We start from the raw sequence: 18,439 nt of genomic DNA, 5'->3' as shown, positions 1-18,439 counted from the left end.
GAGACCCAGCTTCTCCAATCTCTCAGAATATGTCAGGTTTTCCATACCTATTATCAGACGTGTTGCTCTCCTTTGAACCCTCTCGACTAACGCCATATCCTTCTTAAGATACGGCGACCAATATTGGACGCAGTACTCCAAATGCGGGCGCACCATCGCCCGATACAACGGCAGGATAACTTCTTTCGTTCTGGCTGTAATACCTTTTTGATTATACCAAGCATTCTATTCGCTCTCTTAGCGGCCGCTGCACACTGTGCCGACGGCTTCATTGTCATGTCCACCATTACCCCCAAGTCCCTTTCCTGGGTACTCTTATTCAATAACATCCCTCCCATTGTATAGTTGTACCTCGAGTTTCTGCTCCCCACATGTAATACTTTACATTTTTCAATGTTGAACTTCATCTGCCATTTCGCCGCCCATTCTTCTAATTTGTTCAAGTCCCTTTGCAACTTTTCGCAGTCCTCTGTAGTCCGAGCTCCATTAAATAGTTTGGTGTCGTCTGCAAATTTTATTATCTCGCACTTCGTTCCTGTTTCTAGATCATTTATGAAGATATTATTTTTTTTGGAAGGCCCTGGGGGCAGGGCCTGAGGCACATGGTCGGGTTGGGCCCATGTGCCTCAGGCCCCGCCCCCAGGAGGGACCTAAGGCTCCCGGGCCTATTCTGATTGGCCCAGGCGCCTTAGGCCCCACCAGTAGGCGGAGCTTTGGGACGGATGGGCCAATCCGGCCTCATTCCATCGTTGGCTGCCTGCCGGACAGGCGGGTTTGGCTCCCGTCTGTCCGGCCAACTACAGAAAGGTACGGGGAAGGGGCTTGGGGGTGTCGTGGGGGTCGCCAGGGGGGTCGTGGGTCGGCTGGGGGGGCGGTCGGAGGTTCTTGGGGGGGGGCGGTCGTTGAGGGGAGGGGGGTTTGCGTCGAGGGCAGGAGGGCCTGGGATCCCTCCTGCCCGTAATGTAGTGCAGGGTGGGGTTAGGGGGTCGCCTTGGCCAGGAGGGTTTGGGCTCCCTCCTGGCCCGAACAACTAGTGGGGGGGGGGGGGGTCACCAGGGCCAGGAGGACTTGGGCTCCCTCCTGGCCCGATATTGTCGGAGAGTTGGGGAATCGACGGGGCAAGAGGGCTTGGGCTCCTTTTTGCCCCGATCGTGTCGGGGAGTCGGGGGGGCAAGAGGGCTTGAGCTCCCTCTTGCCCCGATCGTGTCGGGGAGTCGGCGGTCCTTCGGGGTGGGGGTGCGGGTGTGTGCGAGCGGTCCTGCGGGGGGTGAATCGGACGTCAGGGGGGGGGAACTATGTAAAAAAAATTTTGTAGGGAGGGATGAGGGAAGCTGCCTGTGTTCCTGGCGCGGAGTCACGAGCGCGCGCTGCAGTCCTGTCACTTCCTCCTCTTCACTTCATGACGAGGCGCGGCACGCAGCCATGGAGGCAAATAGGTAGACGGAGGGACCACACGGAGTCACCCAGCGTACCACCCGATTCGGGTAAGCGCAGGTATCGGTGGGTGGCTTATTTGCGGGGGGGTGCCTTATTTTACATTTTTTTCTAAAAAGGGGGGGCTGTCTTATTTGATGGCCCTGCCTTATCATCGGGGAAACACGGTAGATCATTTTGACTTGGTCATTTTAAAAGTAGCTCGCAAGCCAAAAAAGTGGGCACTCCTGCACTAGGGTTACCAGATGTCCAGATTTCCCCAGACATAACCTCCTTTTGAGAGCATATCCGGGGGGTCCGGACAGCTTTTCAAAAGCAGGCACTTTGATGTTGATAGACCGGCATTTGAGAAGCCAAAAAGCTTCTCTTGTTCAGCCTGCCAAATCCTCTGGGTTCTGGCCTGCATTATAGAACAGAGAAAACTCATTAAGGTCATGGTCAAGTCTAAGGCACCTGATACACCAATTGTGCAGTTCCATCACCAAGATGGCCTGATGTACCACCCTATGTAATCTCACCCTATGTAATCTAAAAGTTATTGCAAAAAAAAAAAAAAAGCAGCCAAATTAAACTTCCAATGGTAAGCTTAAAAAAAAAAGGGGCCCACTCAAATTGAAGACAATGCTCTAGCCTAAAAATAAGCCTAGGAACACGAAAGAGGAATTTTTTTTTAAATGCCATAAAACTTGAGGTAATACCGGAAGGGAATATTAAGAATAAACAAGGAAGATAAAATAAACCAAAAGGGAAGAAAAAATTAGTTCTTGCCTGATCATTTTCTTTCCATTAGTCCTGACAGATCAGTCCAGATACTTGAGGGTTATATCTGTCTATTAGCAAATGGAGATAGAACACAGAGTTCTGCCACATAGGACCCTATACAGCAACCTCACTTTCAATATAAGTGATACTAAAGCAGTGAACAGAATGTAAAAATAGGGAACAATCCCCTGCCTCTCCAGAACCAAAAACAAGCAACCAAAGACAACCAGGAAACCATCAACATTAAAGTGAAAGAAGCCAGTCAGCCTAATTTGTGGCCACAAGACACTGAGCGTGCTAATTACTAAATGCATGCACCTGGCTCAGAGCCACCTGCACTCATTTTGTCAATGCCTTCATTCATTTTTTATAAGGATATTCACACAACAGTTATGCCAAAAACAACAACAAAACACTCCACAGACAGCAACAATTAGATATGTAGGGAGGGTCTTCGAATTGATCTGTTGGAATTAATGGAAAGGAAAAATCAGATAAGTAATTTTTCCTTCTGTAATTAAACAGTCTTCAAGTAGGGTGGGACCTCGCAATCCCTGCTACTACAACTGAATCACGATGGCTGCATCCTTATGTGCCCAAATGTCCAGCCTATACTGCTTAGCAAAAATATGCACCAAGGGCCACATAGCAATCTGACAGATGGTCAATCAAAACAGCACACACTGCAAAGAATGCAGCCTGCCCCCGGTCAAGTGCACCTTCAACTGCAGTGGTGGGGATTTCCCCGCCAAAATGTAAGTTGATGCAATAGCTTCCTTGAGTCATCTTGCTATCGTAACCTTCAACGCTTGCTCTCCCCTTTTTGCACCAGGCAAACAAAATGAGAAGATGGCTGGACTAATAGAATTCATTGGTAACCTCCAAATAGCATATAACATAGAAATATAGAAACGTGAAGGCAGATACAGGCCAAATGGTCCATCCAAGCAGCAGAGAGCTGAAAATCCTCGGGGAAATTGTCCCTGTTAAAGCAGGGAGCGAAATAGGTTGGTTCAGATGTAAATGATACCACCTTGGGCAGGAAGGACAGCACTGTCCAGATCACCACATCTGCCTAAGTAAATTTCCTATCCCGAATGTCATTAAGGGCTGCTCTGTCTTCAGGCAGGGTCATATTTATGGACTCCACCATGATCAACGAATCCACCCAAGGTAATGTCAGGGACTCCAAAACCTCTGCAGACACCAGATACAGATGAGCCATTGCCCACGCCAACCACAACCCTGCCTTGAAGTGTTCCATTGAGCCAGAGAACCTTCATAGGCGGATGAATGTGAAAAGTCATAGGAGGTTTTTAGTCCTTGACATCATGGGATACATTGTTGCCTCAGCTGAAGGAGGGTCTGGAGAAGATATGTTAAAGACATCCAATGCCCTGGATATCAGTGGAACCAAATGCACTGCCATGGGGTCATCATCCTCCTCCACAAGGGAGCAGTCCAAGGCCCCAGAAAGAAGCCCTTCTGATCCCTGATCAGATGCAGGGAAAACTCATCCACCTCCCTGTAGGCAATTAAAATGAGTCCACTTAGTTTGCTGAATCCCAAGACCCCCTCCTAGGAGCAGAGGAAGGCCATGCCATCTTGAGGCCTCTTTAGAAGAAATGCCTTGTGCATTAAAAGAACAAATTTAGTGCAAACACAGGACCACATTTGAGTCTCCACCCAAAACTCTGATGTAGCACTCATTGCCAGGCCCCATGGGGCTTCCATCCTTCCCCTGCAGCAAAATCACATACTGCCCTGATGCAGAAGCATGCAGCAGTACATTAAAGATGGCTGCAGCAGACCTGCACACCAAAATATCCCCCGACACTAAAGAGATGTGCCAGGGCAGAAAGGAAAGGAAAATGCTAGAGGGGAACTGCGAACAGAGGCCCAATCACAAGGCCAACAAGCATCTAACACTGCTCGCTGGTTCCCACATTATAAGCAGTGTTTGACAGTTTATGCGAGAGAAGCCAGAATCCCCACCACCACTAAACTGACTAGAATGCATTCTTCAGCAGAAGTCCAGAATGAAAAAACAGGTGTATTCTCCAAATGGCTCCACAGCCCAGCACTGGCAAGCAACTTTTACTACCTATGTACTGGGTTTATTTTTTTCTGCTTGAAAGTCTTTTCTAAGCTGAAAAGAGGCAAGAAACTAAAACCCCAGTACAGACAAGGAACAGCACCCAAAGAAGAGACAGGGGGCAGGTGGGAGAAACAGGGAAGGGACATGATGCCATCAGGTATCTCTCAAAGCCACCAAGACTTACTCGATCTGCCACACTCAACTATCCTAGGGAATAGGCCAGGAGTTGGCTGCAAACCACAGCTGTACAGGATATATTCATCCACCTGCTAGCTAGAGAACACAAAGCTCTGCCATATAAGACCCTTTGCAGTAGCCTCACTTTCAGTAATTCTCTCTAGCTCTACCTGCTGGGAGATGGGACATAAGCCACAAGTCTCTAGATTGATCTGTGGGGTTGCTATGAAAGGCACCAATTCGCAAGCAATTGAGAATAAACATGTCCTGTCTGGTCCAGAGAAAACAAAAACTAAGGTCCTCTGTTCGTGCATTGGGTACATAACATAAAAATTGCCCCTGTTGGGTCAGACCAGTGGTCCATTGTGCCCAGCAGTCCACTCACGTGACAGCTCCTAGGCAGGGTTGTGGTTGGCATGGGCAATGGTTCATCTGTATCTGCCTGCAGAGGTTTTGGAGTCCTTGACATTACCTTGGGTGGATTTGTTGATCATGGTGGTGTCCATAAAGATGACCCTGCCTGAGGACAGGAGCAGCCCTTAACGACATACATGATAGGAAATTTTCTGTGGTTTACTTAGGCAGATGTGTCAATCTGGACAGTGCTGTCCTTCTGCCCAAGGTGATATTATTTCCATCTGAACCAGTGCCTTAACAGACTAGTTCCGGTTTAGCAGGAACTTGTCTAATTTTGTCTTGAATCCCTGGAGGGTGTTTTCCCTTATGATAGACTCCGGAAGAGCATTCCAGTTCTCTACCATTCTCTGGGTGAAAAAGAACTTCCTTATGTTTGTACAGAATCTATTCTCTTTTAACTTTAGAGAATGCCCTCTTGTTCTCTCTACCTTGGAGAGGGTGAACAACCTGTCCTTATCTACTAAGTCTATTCCCTTCATTATCTTGAATGTTTTGATCATGTCCCCTCTTAGTCTCCTCTTTTCAAGGGAGAAGAGGCCCAGTTTCTCTAATCTCTCACCGTACGGTAACTCCTCCAGCCCCTTAACCTTTTTAGTCGCTCTTCTCTAGACCCTTTCGAATAGTACCATGTCCTTCTTCATGTACGGTGACCAGTGCTGGACACAGTATTCCAGGTGAGGGCATACCATGGCCCTGTACAGTGGTATGATAAACCTTCTCCATCTGTTCGTGATCCACTTTTTAATCATGCCAAGCATTCCATTTGCCCTTTTTGCCACGGACGGCTTCGACTTGTCAACCAGTACTCCCAAGTCTCTTTCTTGGGAGGTCTCTCCAAGTACCGGACATCCTGTAGGCGTGTATAAGATTTGTTACCGACATGCATCACCTTATACTTATCCACGTTAAACCTCATTTACCATGTCGCAACCCATTTCTCGAGCTTGTTTGTTACGTTGCAGGTCTTCAATCCCCCTGCATCTTCACTACTCTTAATAACTTTGTATCTGCAAATTTAATCACCTCACTCATCATACCAATTTCCAGGTCGTTTATAAATATGCTGAAGAGCATGGATCCAAGCACCGAACCCTACGGCACACCACTCATGACGTTTTTCCAGTCCGAGTATTGTCCATTCACCCCCACTCTGTTTCCTATCCACCAGCCAGTTTTTAATCCACGTGAGTATCTCACCCTTGATTTCATGGCTCACAATTTTCCGAAGTAGTCGTTCATGCGGAACCTTGTCGAAAGCCTTCTGAAAATCCAAATATACAGTGTCGACCGGGTCACCCTTGTCTATCTTCCTGTTTACTCCCTCAAAGAAGTGCAGCAAGTTTGTCAAGCAAGATCTTCCTTTGCTGAAACCGTGCTGGCTGGTCCTCATCAGATCATGTCCGTCAAGGTGATCAGTGATGTGGTCTTTTATCAGCGCCTCTACCATCTTTCTGGGTATCAAGGTCAGACTCACCGATCTGTAGTTTCCCGATCTCCCCTCAAACCCTTCTTGAAGATCAGCGTAACATCTGCCACTTTCCAATCTTCCAGAATCCTTCCTAATTTGATTGACAGATTGGCTATTAGTTGAAGCAGTTCAGCTATAGCCCCTTTCAGTTCCTCGATTACCCTCTGATGGATGCCATCTGGTCCCGGGGATTTATTGTTTAAGCCTATCAATTTGCCTGCATCTCTCTTCTAGACTGACTGTCAACCTAGTCAGTTTCCCATCTTCGTTTCCCACATATAGCCTGTCGGCTTCTAGTATGTTGTGTATATCCTCTTCAATAAATACAGACGCAAAAAAAATGTGTTCAGTTTTTCGGCGATGACTGTCTTCCTTTAGCACTCCCTTTATTCCATTGTTATCCAACGGCCCCACCGCTTCCTTTGTGGCACGGCTAGAAGTTTTTACATAATTATAGCTAGTTAGCACCATGCAGGGCTCCACCGGATTACATCAACCACCTGTGTGAATAGAAGGCTTGCTTATCCTCAGAGAAAGCATGTTTTCCAGGTAGAAGACAGCTGTTATAAAATTCAGTATCTATGCACATACACATACTGACAAGAGCATGTGTGCCATATGTAGGCACTCCCATGGGCAATGTATGTTCATATTTTGTAAAATATAAAGTTTATACATATATTTACACATTCTGCAGATCAGGTATAAAATTCTGTGAATTTATGAATTAGGGATGCTTTTGAGAAAATAGTTACTTTTCAAAAAAATTTTACATATCCTATTATGTAATTAGTAGCATCTGTGAGCTGAGAAAAAAAAAATTATCAGGTATAAAAACCTTCAGTTATTTTTTATAGTATCTGAGCACTTGTAACAGGAGCAGGACTTTAGCAAGCTATGTACTAGTGATCAATGTTCCTTCTAAGCTGTGCAGAAGACATCCACCTACAGTTTGTGCCAGTAAAGAACACTACATCCATCAAGAAAATATCTACACATTCTTTTGAAGATTAAATTTAACCAGAGCACTACATATAGAATGATCAATGTGAAGCTGAAGTAATACCTGGATTCGGTCAGCAAAATGATACTTCCTGAGAATCATTTCCTGGAGCCTACAGAAATCTGCATTTATTTCCACTCCTTGGAGTTGGGCTGCTGAGCTGTAGAGATAGCCCTAGGATGGATAACAGACAAAACTGAAGCTGCTATCATGTAGATAATAGAAGGATCAAATATTTAAAATGATTCAAACACTTACAGGAAAATAACCCCCAAAAAGTTCACTTGTGGCCACTGACTGGCATTACATTCAAAACCCAGTTGCACAAATTTTATTAAGGAGAAAAAAAAAGCCTCATTCTAACATAACAGCATCCAACAAATTGTAGATTCAAGCTGTTTTCCGTATTATCATTGGCACAAAAAAAAAATTCCCTCAACAACCCCAAGTTAGAGTGAGTGAGTAAGGAGACGGTGACGAAGCCACTGGTGCAAAGGAGAAAAGTCCTGGTTTGAGACAATCCTGAATTTGGCACCTGGCTGGCAGTTTTCATTTCTAAGCTTGGGTTTGTTGAGGGAGTTTTTCCTGTGTGAACGATAATACTGAAAACAGCCTGAATCTACAATTTGTTGGATGCTGTTACATTAGTAGAAGGCTTTTTTCTTCCTCTTAATAAAATTTGTGCAGCCAGGTTTGGAATGTAATGTCAGTCAGTGGCCACAAGTGAACACTACAAGGGAAATGGCTAATTTTTGGTGGACCTGGACCAGGGCCTGGGATCCCTGTATGTTCAATACACATAACCCACTCACCCATATCCCCACCTGCTATTACTACCACACAATAAAACAACTTTAAATGATTTCTTTACACACAAAACAAAGACAGACCTTTACCAAAGGATCACAAATAGAAACTGAAACGGGAACACTAAAAAATTAAACTCTGCAAGTATTACAACACTTGAGAAATAAAAACAGATGAGCACTTCAACTTTAGTGTCTTGTTTCACACGCCCCAGAAACTCACTCTCTCCTCCAGGCCTGCCCGATTTACTCCGCTATGTGAATAGCCTGGAGATGGTTATGTTCACTGTTAAAGACTTGATTTGATCATTCATCCCTGCTGTCCATACCGGGTAACCCTGCCTTTGAACCGGGACGGACTCTAGAGTATTCCAACATTGGAAGGCTCGGGGCATCTGCTACCTTCACTAGGTCCTCATCAAGGAAGGGGCCCTATGACCTTTTTTGTCTCTGCAACAGGAATGTTAACTCCACAACTCCTATGCTTATTGGCAACTGCACCATTACATACTTTTCTTGCTGTTAAAATCCTATGAACAACTTAGAGGCCCTTCGCTTAGATGCACAAAATGCAATTCCTTTACAGTTCCACCATAAGTCTGTCGGAATTGCTGCCAGATTACAACTATTCGCGCCTAAGTACACAATGGTCAGCAGACTTAGATGTGGCCTTATCAATCAACAAACTCAAACCACCACCTTTGTATGTCGTCATTTACACCTCTGGGTTCCACTTTGGGAAGTCAGCTATAAGCTAGCTATGTGATATTATATTTCGACTAATTGTGCCTAACACATGATCCAGACTGTCCAGTGCTTTTGGAAGCAGATTATGCAAGATATCTGCTTGCGGCAAGCTCGCTGTATTTTAACCCCTATGGTAATTTTTTCCCAATGCATAATAGTCGTGCCTGTACCCAAGGTTATGCAAGCTTTCCTCAAAATAGCTACTCTTAGGCGTTAAAAACTAAACTACTGTCATGGCTAACCCCAGAAACTCACTTTGGTGCAATGGAGAGCGCTTCTTATACAAGATTTACAGATGGGAAGGTGGAGAAAGTCCAACTTAGACACCCCTGGTGGCATAAGGTTACAGTTTACCTGGGAGCCTTTTTGGAACTCCTTAACAGACTGCCCAAAGCAGATTACTAAACCTATAACCAAGACCTGTTGTCTATCATTCTTTACTAGACATGCTAGAATGCTTTTGGCTATTAGTGGAAGGGGGGGAATATAAAAAACTTTTAGCTTTGGTGTATTTTGTGCATATTGCAGCCATTATACTTTATTCTTAGACATTGTTGATACATGAGGCTGGACTCATTTAGAGCACATGAGCAGACTGCTGGGCACGATGGACCACTGGTCTGACCAAGCAGCGGCAATTCTTATTTCTTATGTTAACCACTCTCATGGTGTTGCGTTACGTCTACCTTAACAGCATCTTCCATGAGGTTACTGGCAGTGGCAGGAATTCAGAGATGCAGCCAGCAGGCTGCTTGGAGCCTCTCCAAATTCCAGTTCCTGCCGGGAACCTTGTGGAAAACATCTTTAAGGTAGGCTGGGGAATGCTGGATTGTAGAAAGATGGTGTGTGTGGGGGGGGGGGGGGGGAAGAGTGGGATGCATTTGGCATCCTGCTTCAGTCTGCCCCTTTGGGTGACTCCGCCATGAAGGGAAAAAATGGCAGGTTTGAAGGATCAGTTGGCCTGGCTTTTCAAAAACCAGATAGGCTGGCTGAATACCAATCACTTGGCAACCCAAATGGATCTTCAGTTAAAGAGATAGCATTGGGCCAAAAATCAAACCAAACAGTCCAATACCTATCCATACAGTAAAGGGGTAAAGTGAGAGTAGGAAGTAAGAGCAGACCTTGAAAGTTATCTAGATAGTAGCGATGTTCAGCTTCTATCCGGATATGTTACTTTTAGTTTAGGCCTGCAAAACAGAGCAGAAACAAAATTTATTTTGGCAAGGGTAGGGGAAAACCCCCATCACATGATTTTTTTTAAAATCTCTGTGTTTATTTTATTAATTTCATAAACTTGTTACTCACCTACTGAACTATGTAACTGGACTTCAAGGAATACAAAAACACTTCTTTAACTATCAACTAAGATGACGACAAAGTCCCTACATATTAGTTCAAATGATGGTTTTGTAAACAAGTGTTTTCAAACTTTTTTCAGAAATCCTATAGCTGTGAAAGCCTGACTCTTCTCCCAAGCTTTTAATACATAGGGTGACTTTTCATTCTGCCCCTGGACTAGCTTGTTATGCTACACACACACATTAACTTTGTACAGTTAAACTAGACAAAGGAATGTGTTTAAAATTGCCTTGAGTTTAGCCACCCATCTATTTAGCTCATCTTATTCTGCACCACTCATCTTGTCCCCGTCTTCATAGCTGCATTTGGTCTCCTGAGCTACAAGTGTAAGCTGTATTGTAGAAAAGCATTAGCATCATGTATGTAATCTGAATATTCTAATAAGTGCTTATTGGGCGTTTCAAGTATTGATAAAAGGTATGGAAAACCTTTCATATGCTGAAAGATTAGAGAAACTGGGGCTCTCTTCCCTGGAGAAAAGGAGACTTAGAGGGGACATGATACACTTACAAGATCATGAAGGGCATGGAGAAAGTGGAGAGGGACAGATTTTTCAAAAGTTCAAAAACTACAAGAACGAGAGGGTATTTGGAAAAATTAAGAGGGGGACAGATTCAGAACCAATGCTAGGAAGTTCTTCTTCATCCAAGGGTGGTGGACACCTGGAATGCACTTCCAGAGGGTGCGATAGGACAGAGTACGGTTTTGGGGTTCAAGAAAGGATTAGATTTCCTGAAGGAAAAGGGGATAGAAGGGTACAGATAAGAGGATTACTATACAGGTCCTGGACCTGATGGGCCGCCACGTGAGCGGACTGCTGGGCGTGATGGACCTCTGGTCTGACCCAGCAGAGGCACTGCTTATGTTCTTATGATTCCTCCATAGCACAGTCAGCTTAGACATTTGTTGTACATATTTTACTTTAGTTAGCAGAAATTGAAAGACCGGCATATCCGGTTGCTTCCGAGCAGAAGCTAAGACAAGCCGGCCAGCTGTAAGCATCAGATGCACCCATTTCCGCTTCCGGACAGGCAACATAGCTGGTCCCATATTCAAAAGGCAGCACTCCATTGTCTTAGGTACAGGTTTTCCCACCACTTCCCCACTAAAGAAAATCACTTTATCCCAATACACTTGAGCCTTAGTACAATACCACCAGATATGTTCAAATGTGCCCACCTCCTCACACCCTCCGAGTCATGACCATAAATTGCTCGAAGATGTGCCGGTGTATAATACCAACAGTAGAACATTTTATAGCCATTTTCTCCATATTATTTGCAATTGATACCTGAAGGAGAGAGTTAGAAACATTTTTACCCACAGTTTAGCAGAATATCTTACCAAGAATCTCTTCACAAAGATGAAGATGCTCCAGTTGGGCAGCAAAGATCCAATGATGCTACTACCTCTACCACTACCCCCCCATCATATAACTTCCAAAAGACAATTGTTCAGAGGAGATCAAATCAGAAAGGGCTACTTTTCTAATAAAACTCAATCTGCTGATAGTGAAATAGGCCTCTAAGTAATGGGCCATGTTCCTCCATAAGTACCTCAAAGGGAACAAACTTCCCATCTTCCAGCAATTGACCCAGAGTCCTAAGGCCCTTTCTACCCCACAATCTAAAGGTCAAATCAACCTCCCCTGGAACAAAATTTGGCGTGTAAATAATGGCAGCACCCAATAAATAAGTCTGCCCTCCAAACATCGCTTACGGACCCGAATCCACAAATCAAGCATATGTTGCAGAATGGGATTAGCAGACCAAGCAATATCATTGATCAAAGAAATCGGAAGCCATGGCATCACCCACAATGCCCAAAGCCCCTGTTCCATGCGCACCCAATACTTTCCTCTATCCCATTTCCAATTAGTTAAATAACAGAGTTGTGCAGCTTGATAATACTGAAAGTGTGGTACTGCCATACCCCTCAAGTGTCGGGGTTGATAAAGCATTGCACGAGCCACCCGTGGGGGTCTTGCACTGACAAATAAGCAAAAACTTTCTGTTCAAGCCGAAGGAAAAAGTCCCTAGTTAACGAAATTGGCAAAGCTGGAAAAAAAAAAAAAAAAAAAAAAAAAAAGTACAGCAGTCTGGGTAGCACCACTATCTTTACTGTATTCATTCTGCCCAGCCAAAAAATATTAAGATACTTCCAGCGCTCAAGATCCTGCCAGATCAAATGCAATAGTGAGGGATAATTAGCAGCATATAACACAAACTTAATAGGAAGATTAATCCCCAACTAGCGTATAGTACCTTGAGCCCATTTAAATCGATAAGCATCAGATATCAGGCGACAATCAGCTCAACCAAAAATTGTTAGATGACATTCGCATACATACGTTTATGAAATATGTTTTGGGGGAATCCACACAACACTTTCATGGTCTTTGTGCACCCCTTGACAACTCTTGAAAATCTTGTGCGGACTGGATGACAAAGGTGGCATAATTGTGCTTTATGTTCACTGAATATATGGTTGTGGCCGAAATACCTAATGAGCCTGATACTCGCAAAGAATATGGTTAGTTTAAAAAATGATTGTCTTATGTGCTTGTATTTATGGAATGCACAGGTTTCCTCCACACACAACCACCAAAATGCCCCATCTTGATTCTTTATGTGCCCCATGACAGGTTGGAAAAGTAGATTGGCTGCAGAACAGATGCAAAACCAAATAATTACTAGAAGACACCTGCATACTCATCTGTATGGAATATGTAGATCCTTTGTTCCCAAACATGCCCTGAAACTTGTGTCAACAGGATATGAATGAGGGAGAGATACAGACTGGGTGATTGAAAAAGCCTTCATTTCTTAAAAAAATACAATAAAAATAAAATTTGTCAAGACACTAAAAATTCCTGGAAACAATTCATTACCCCAAAAATGACAGCACCAAGTCTGGATCCAGTATCAATGAGTATCTTGCCTGTCAGGTCAGGGAGCACGTGCTGATACAGAAACTTCAGCTCCACACGAGAGAAGGAATGAGACAAGAATGCTGCAATCAAAACACAGCAAAGTCAAAGCATTCCTTGATACCAGAGCAGAGTGCATATCAGAACACACTATCTAGACTGCTATGTACAGACAATACCACAGTTGATTTTACAGGCTTGAATAGCAATGTCCTCACTGAAATCTTCCTCCAAGTCCACTGTCTCAGTGAAGAGAGTTCATTTTCCAGTTTGAAATGTGTTTTCTGTGGAAGCAGTTTGATGTAACTTACAATTAAGTGGGGATTAGGTAATTTCAAACTATAAAGCACTTAACTACTAAAGAGTATTTAAGAGAGGCTCACAGTAATCTAAATTAGAGGCTAGCGTATGCTAATAGATATTATGGACAATGTTGAAATATTTTGTTCAATATAAAACAAATGTGTTTGGGATTATTCAAAAAGAAATGAAGGATAGAACTGAGCTTATTATGCCTCTGTATAGGTCAATGATTTAACATGTTGAGTATTGTGCGCAGCTCTGGTCGCCCTATCAAACAGAAGATAACAGAACTGGAAAGGTTCAGAGAAGGACAATAAAAAAATTAAACAAAATAAAACAGGTTTGTTGCAGTTATCCAGGTCTTGCCACATCCAAGTAGATAGAACCGACATGTCAGTCATCATGCTGTGGCTTATTTCTGGGTGTGCTGTGAAGTCTATATAGCCTTTATATAGTGGGTCCTCAAACCTGATTGGCTGGGGCTTGAGGTGATTTGAGGCAGGAAAATCCATTGGTCATTCACAAATAGATATATATAAGATCAACTGCAGACCTCAGCACATCTTGAAGAAAGCCACAGCATAAAAGCTGAAGTGTCAATTCTGTCTACTCAGACACAGACAACTGAAAGACCCAGAGAACTGAAACAATCATGATGCCAACTGTGGAAGCCTAAGAGAATAAGAGAACAGTTTGGGAACATCACTATATACATTTAGTCACATTTTCAAGATAACTCTTGGCTCCAACCATCACTGTCTGCCACACTGTATTCTGCTTAAGTGCCCTCACCTCCAATCCCCCTTTCACTTTCTCCCCTGACTATGGCCGAGTACTTCTATAACAAGGTTTACAAGATTAACTGAGTTCTCAACCAGGTCACCTCTACCTGTCTTTCCACCAGGCCATTTTGTCAACTCTTCTTCAACCCCTGCCACCTTTTCTGAAATCACTTAAGAAGAAACTGCACATTCTTTCCTCCTTTAAATTCATTACCTGTTCCTCTGATCCGATTCCCATCCATCTACTCAATACTCTCCTACTGTCATCCCTTTCATCATATCCTCAGTCTTCACTTTCCACTGCAACTGTTCCTGATATCTTCAAACATGTTAGTTACACTACCACTCAAAAAAGACCTCACTGGACCCTACCTGCTCTTCCAACTATCACCCCATCTCCTTCCTCCCTTTCTTAACCAAGCTACTTTTAATATGCTGTTCATTGCTGTTGTCTTGATTTTCGTTCATCTCAAGCTATTCTTGACCTACTTCCATCAGGCTTTCACCCTCTGCATTCTACCAAAACTGTCCTTGCTAAAGTCCTCTATTTTATTCTCATCCTTCTCAATCTGCTGCTTTTGACACAGTTGACTACCACTTACTCCAATACGCTGTCCTCACTTGGATTTTAGGGTTTTATTCTCTCTTAGATTTTCTCATCTCTTCCATTGCACTTCTAGTGTATGCAGCAGTGGATCCTCCTCCTCCCACATACTTCTAAAGTCCATCATGTTTCTCTATATTACTAAAACCAGACCTTTCCTTTTTGAGCACACTATCAACACTTATCACCTCTTGCTTTGATTACTGCAACTTGCTTCTCACAGGTCTTCCACTAAAACCATCTATCTCCCCTTCAATCCATTCAAAATTCTATTTCACAACTTAGACTGCCAGTGTTTCTATGCTCACATTACCCCTCTCCTCAAGTCACTTCATTGACTCCCTATCCATTTCTACATACAGTTCAAACTCCTCTTATTGACTTACAACTGCATTCACTCTGCAGCGCCTCAGTATCTCTCCTCCCCAGTAACTCCGTTCATTGGGTAACTTATCTATACCCTTCTCCTTTACTGCCAACTCCAGACTCTGTCCTTTCTATCTTGTTACACCATATGCCTGAAACAGATTGCTTGTGTCAGTACATCAAGCTCCATCTTTGGCAGTATTCAATGTAGGCTAAAAGCCCACTTTGAGGCTGCTTTTAACTCTTAACTCCCACTCACTTTTAAAGTAACCATGTCTGTTTTATCATTCCATCTGTGAGAAATTCTTTAACACCTATTTGTCTGTTTTAATTAGATTGTAACCTTTGAGCAGGGATCTCTTACACATTTAGGCCCAGATTCTGCAAAGTGTGTCCCAATTATAGGCAGCTGTAGGTGTCCTACAGCTGTCTAATCAGCCAATCGGGACGCAGTTTATAAAAAATAAAAAAAATAGCTTTTCAGGCAGGTTGCCTATATTTAAGGCGCCTCCGGGAGCCTAGGGAGGCTTGCAAGACTGCCTTAGGCGAACCTAGGCGGCCCTATGCATCTCCCTAGTAGAAGGGGAGACGCTTACAATGTAGGCCAGCAAAATGCTGGCCTACATTGTAAGTAGATGTGGCCACTATACTTATTGTGGCAAGGGATCTCCCTACCATGATAAATATAGCGACGGTGGCCACCTGACTCCCCCGACAATTGCCAGGAGGGTGCCCAAACCCTCCTGCCAGAGGATCCCCCCCCCCCCCCGACACCGGCAGGAGGGTTCCCAACCCCTCCTCCTCCGGACCCCCCCCCCACAGACCCCCCCCTAACCTTTAATCGTTGGTCGGCCGGATGGGTCTTGCTACCGGCAGGGTGGGCAGGCCCACCTTATTGAAATGAGGCGGGCCCATCCCTGATAGGCCTAAGGCCTGATTGGCCCAGGCTCATATGCAGAAGACCAGTGCTTTTATCACTTAGAAAGCTAAATGTACTCAATTTATATGTGCAGAAAATTTCAAACTGAGCAAAGGTATTTACATTTAAAGTAGCACATACTGCATCACATAATACGTAATGAAGATGCATAGAAACGTGCTCACAAAAAGTGAAGAAAGGTCAAAACCACAACAAACCATCCCCAGCAAGCAAAACCGCAATATTGTCCAATGCTGACCAGAGAGGAAGTACACGAATTAGAACAGCAATAAAGCACAGTTACTTACCGTAACGGGTGTTATCCAGGGACAGCAGGCATATATTCTCACATGTGGGTGACGTCATCTACGGAGCCCCAGCGCGGACAGCTTTTCAAGCAAACTTGATTGAAGTTTCAAGTTTGCTATGCTGCACCACGCATGTGCATGCCTTCTTGTCTACTAGAGGGCGCATCCCCACCTCGTGGTCCTCAGTTCCATAGCCAGCAAAGAAGCCATCCCCGGGGAGGAGGGCAGGTTGTGAGAATATATGCCTGCTGTCCCTGGATAACACCTGTTACGGTAAGTAACTGTGCTTTATCCCAGGACAAGCAGGCATGATATTCTCACATGTGGGTGACCTCCAAGCCAACCAAAAAAGGGCAGGTGGGAGGATGGCAATTTAGGAAAACAGGTTACGCAAAACCGACTGGCCAAACCGGCCGTCGCTTCTGGACAACATATTCAGACAGTAGTGGGAGGTGAAAGTATGAACCGAAGACCAAGTGGCAGCCTTGCAGATGTCCTCCACTGGAGTAGACCGGAGGAAAGCAACAGACGCTGCCATCGCTCGGACTTTGTCCCGTAACCCGACCATGCAGCGCGAGACCAGCCTGAGCGTAGCAAAAGGAAATACAAGCAGCCAACCAGTTAGACAAGGTGCGCTTGGAAACCGGACGTCCTAACCGATTAGGGTCGAAGGACAAAAACAATTGAGGAACCTTCCGATGAGACTGAGTGCGTTGAAGATAAAAAGCCAACGCCCTTTTACAGTCAAGCGTGTGAAGCGCCACCTCGCCAGGATGTGAGTGGGGCTTCGGAAAGAACACCGGAAGAATAATGGACTAATTGAGGTGGAAATCAGACACAACCTTCGGCAAAAATTTAGGATGGGTGCGAAGAACCACCTTGTCATGATGGAACACAGTAAAAGGTGGGTCCGCAACCAAAGCCTGCAACTCACTAACTCGCCTAGCTGAGGTGAGCGCAATCAGAAAGATCACCTTCCAAGTGAGAAACTTAAGATGAGATTTGTCAATCGGCTCAAAAGGAGGTTTCATCAACTGAGCCAAAACCACATTGAAATCCCAAACTACAGGAGGAGGTTTCAGAGGAGGATGAACATTTACCAGACCCCGCATGAAACGAGTCACCAGAGGATGAAGAGAGAGAGACCGACCCTCAAGATGCCGATGGAAAGCAGCAATAGCACTAAGATGCACTCGAATGGAAGTCGTCTTCAGCCCAGACTTGGATAAATGCAACAAATATTCCAGAACCGAAGACACCGGAACCGAACTCGGATCCAGATGGTGCAAGGAACACCAGGATGAAAATCTGGTCCACTTCTGGGAATAACAAAGCTGAGTCAAGACTTTGCGCGAGGCTTCCAACACCTCCCTGACCGACTGAGAAACAGAAACCGAAGTCAAGGGGAAAGGAACCAAGCCGTCAGATGTAAGGACTGAAGATTGGGATGCAACAGCGAACCCCGACTCTGAGACAGCAGAGAGGGAAAAACAGGCAGAAGCAGAGGCTCCCTGACACTGAGTTGAAGGAGTAGGGAAAACCAGGGCTGACGAGGCCAACGAGGCGCAATGAAAATCATAGTGGCTCTGGACGACTTGAGATGAACCAACGTCCTCAAGATCAGAGGGAAAGGAGGAAACGCATAAAGGAACCTCCCTCCCCAGTCGAGAAGAAAGGCATCGGCCTCGAGACGGTCCGGGGAGTACATCCGAGAACAATAGAGGGGCAGTTTGTGAGTCTCCGGGGAGGCGAACAGATCCACCTGAGGAGTCCCCCAGCAGTCGAAGACCTCGTGCAGAACTCGGGGAGTTTAGCGACCACTCGTGCGGCTGGAGAAGACGACTGAGTTTGTCGGCCAGACAATTCTTCTCTCCCTGAATGTAAACCGCCCGCAGGAAGATGTTCTGGGAGACCGCCCATTCCCAAAGGCGCAGGGCTTCCCGGCACAGGGACC

At 44.9% G+C, this 18,439-nt stretch overlaps 1 protein-coding gene across 2 annotated transcripts in view; it reads right to left on the bottom strand.

Annotated features, from left to right (window-relative positions):
- LOC117363414 overlaps nt 1–18,439 on the bottom strand; it is a 75,409-nt gene that overhangs the window by 25,782 nt on the left and 31,188 nt on the right. For both annotated transcript variants that reach the window (XM_033951076.1, XM_033951077.1), the window contains 2 exons: nt 13,165–13,286; nt 7,423–7,533 (listed from right to left, as the gene is read on the bottom strand). In XM_033951076.1, the coding sequence (XP_033806967.1) occupies nt 7,423–7,533; nt 13,165–13,286 (233 nt within the window). The remainder of the gene's footprint in view (nt 1–7,422; nt 7,534–13,164; nt 13,287–18,439) is intronic.

This window comes from Geotrypetes seraphini, chromosome 7 (assembly GCF_902459505.1).
Source record: "Geotrypetes seraphini chromosome 7, aGeoSer1.1, whole genome shotgun sequence".
NCBI lineage: Eukaryota > Metazoa > Chordata > Amphibia > Gymnophiona > Dermophiidae > Geotrypetes > Geotrypetes seraphini.
The sequence above is the reverse complement of the archived record's forward strand: the minus strand, read 5'-3'. Positions and strand labels throughout refer to the sequence as shown.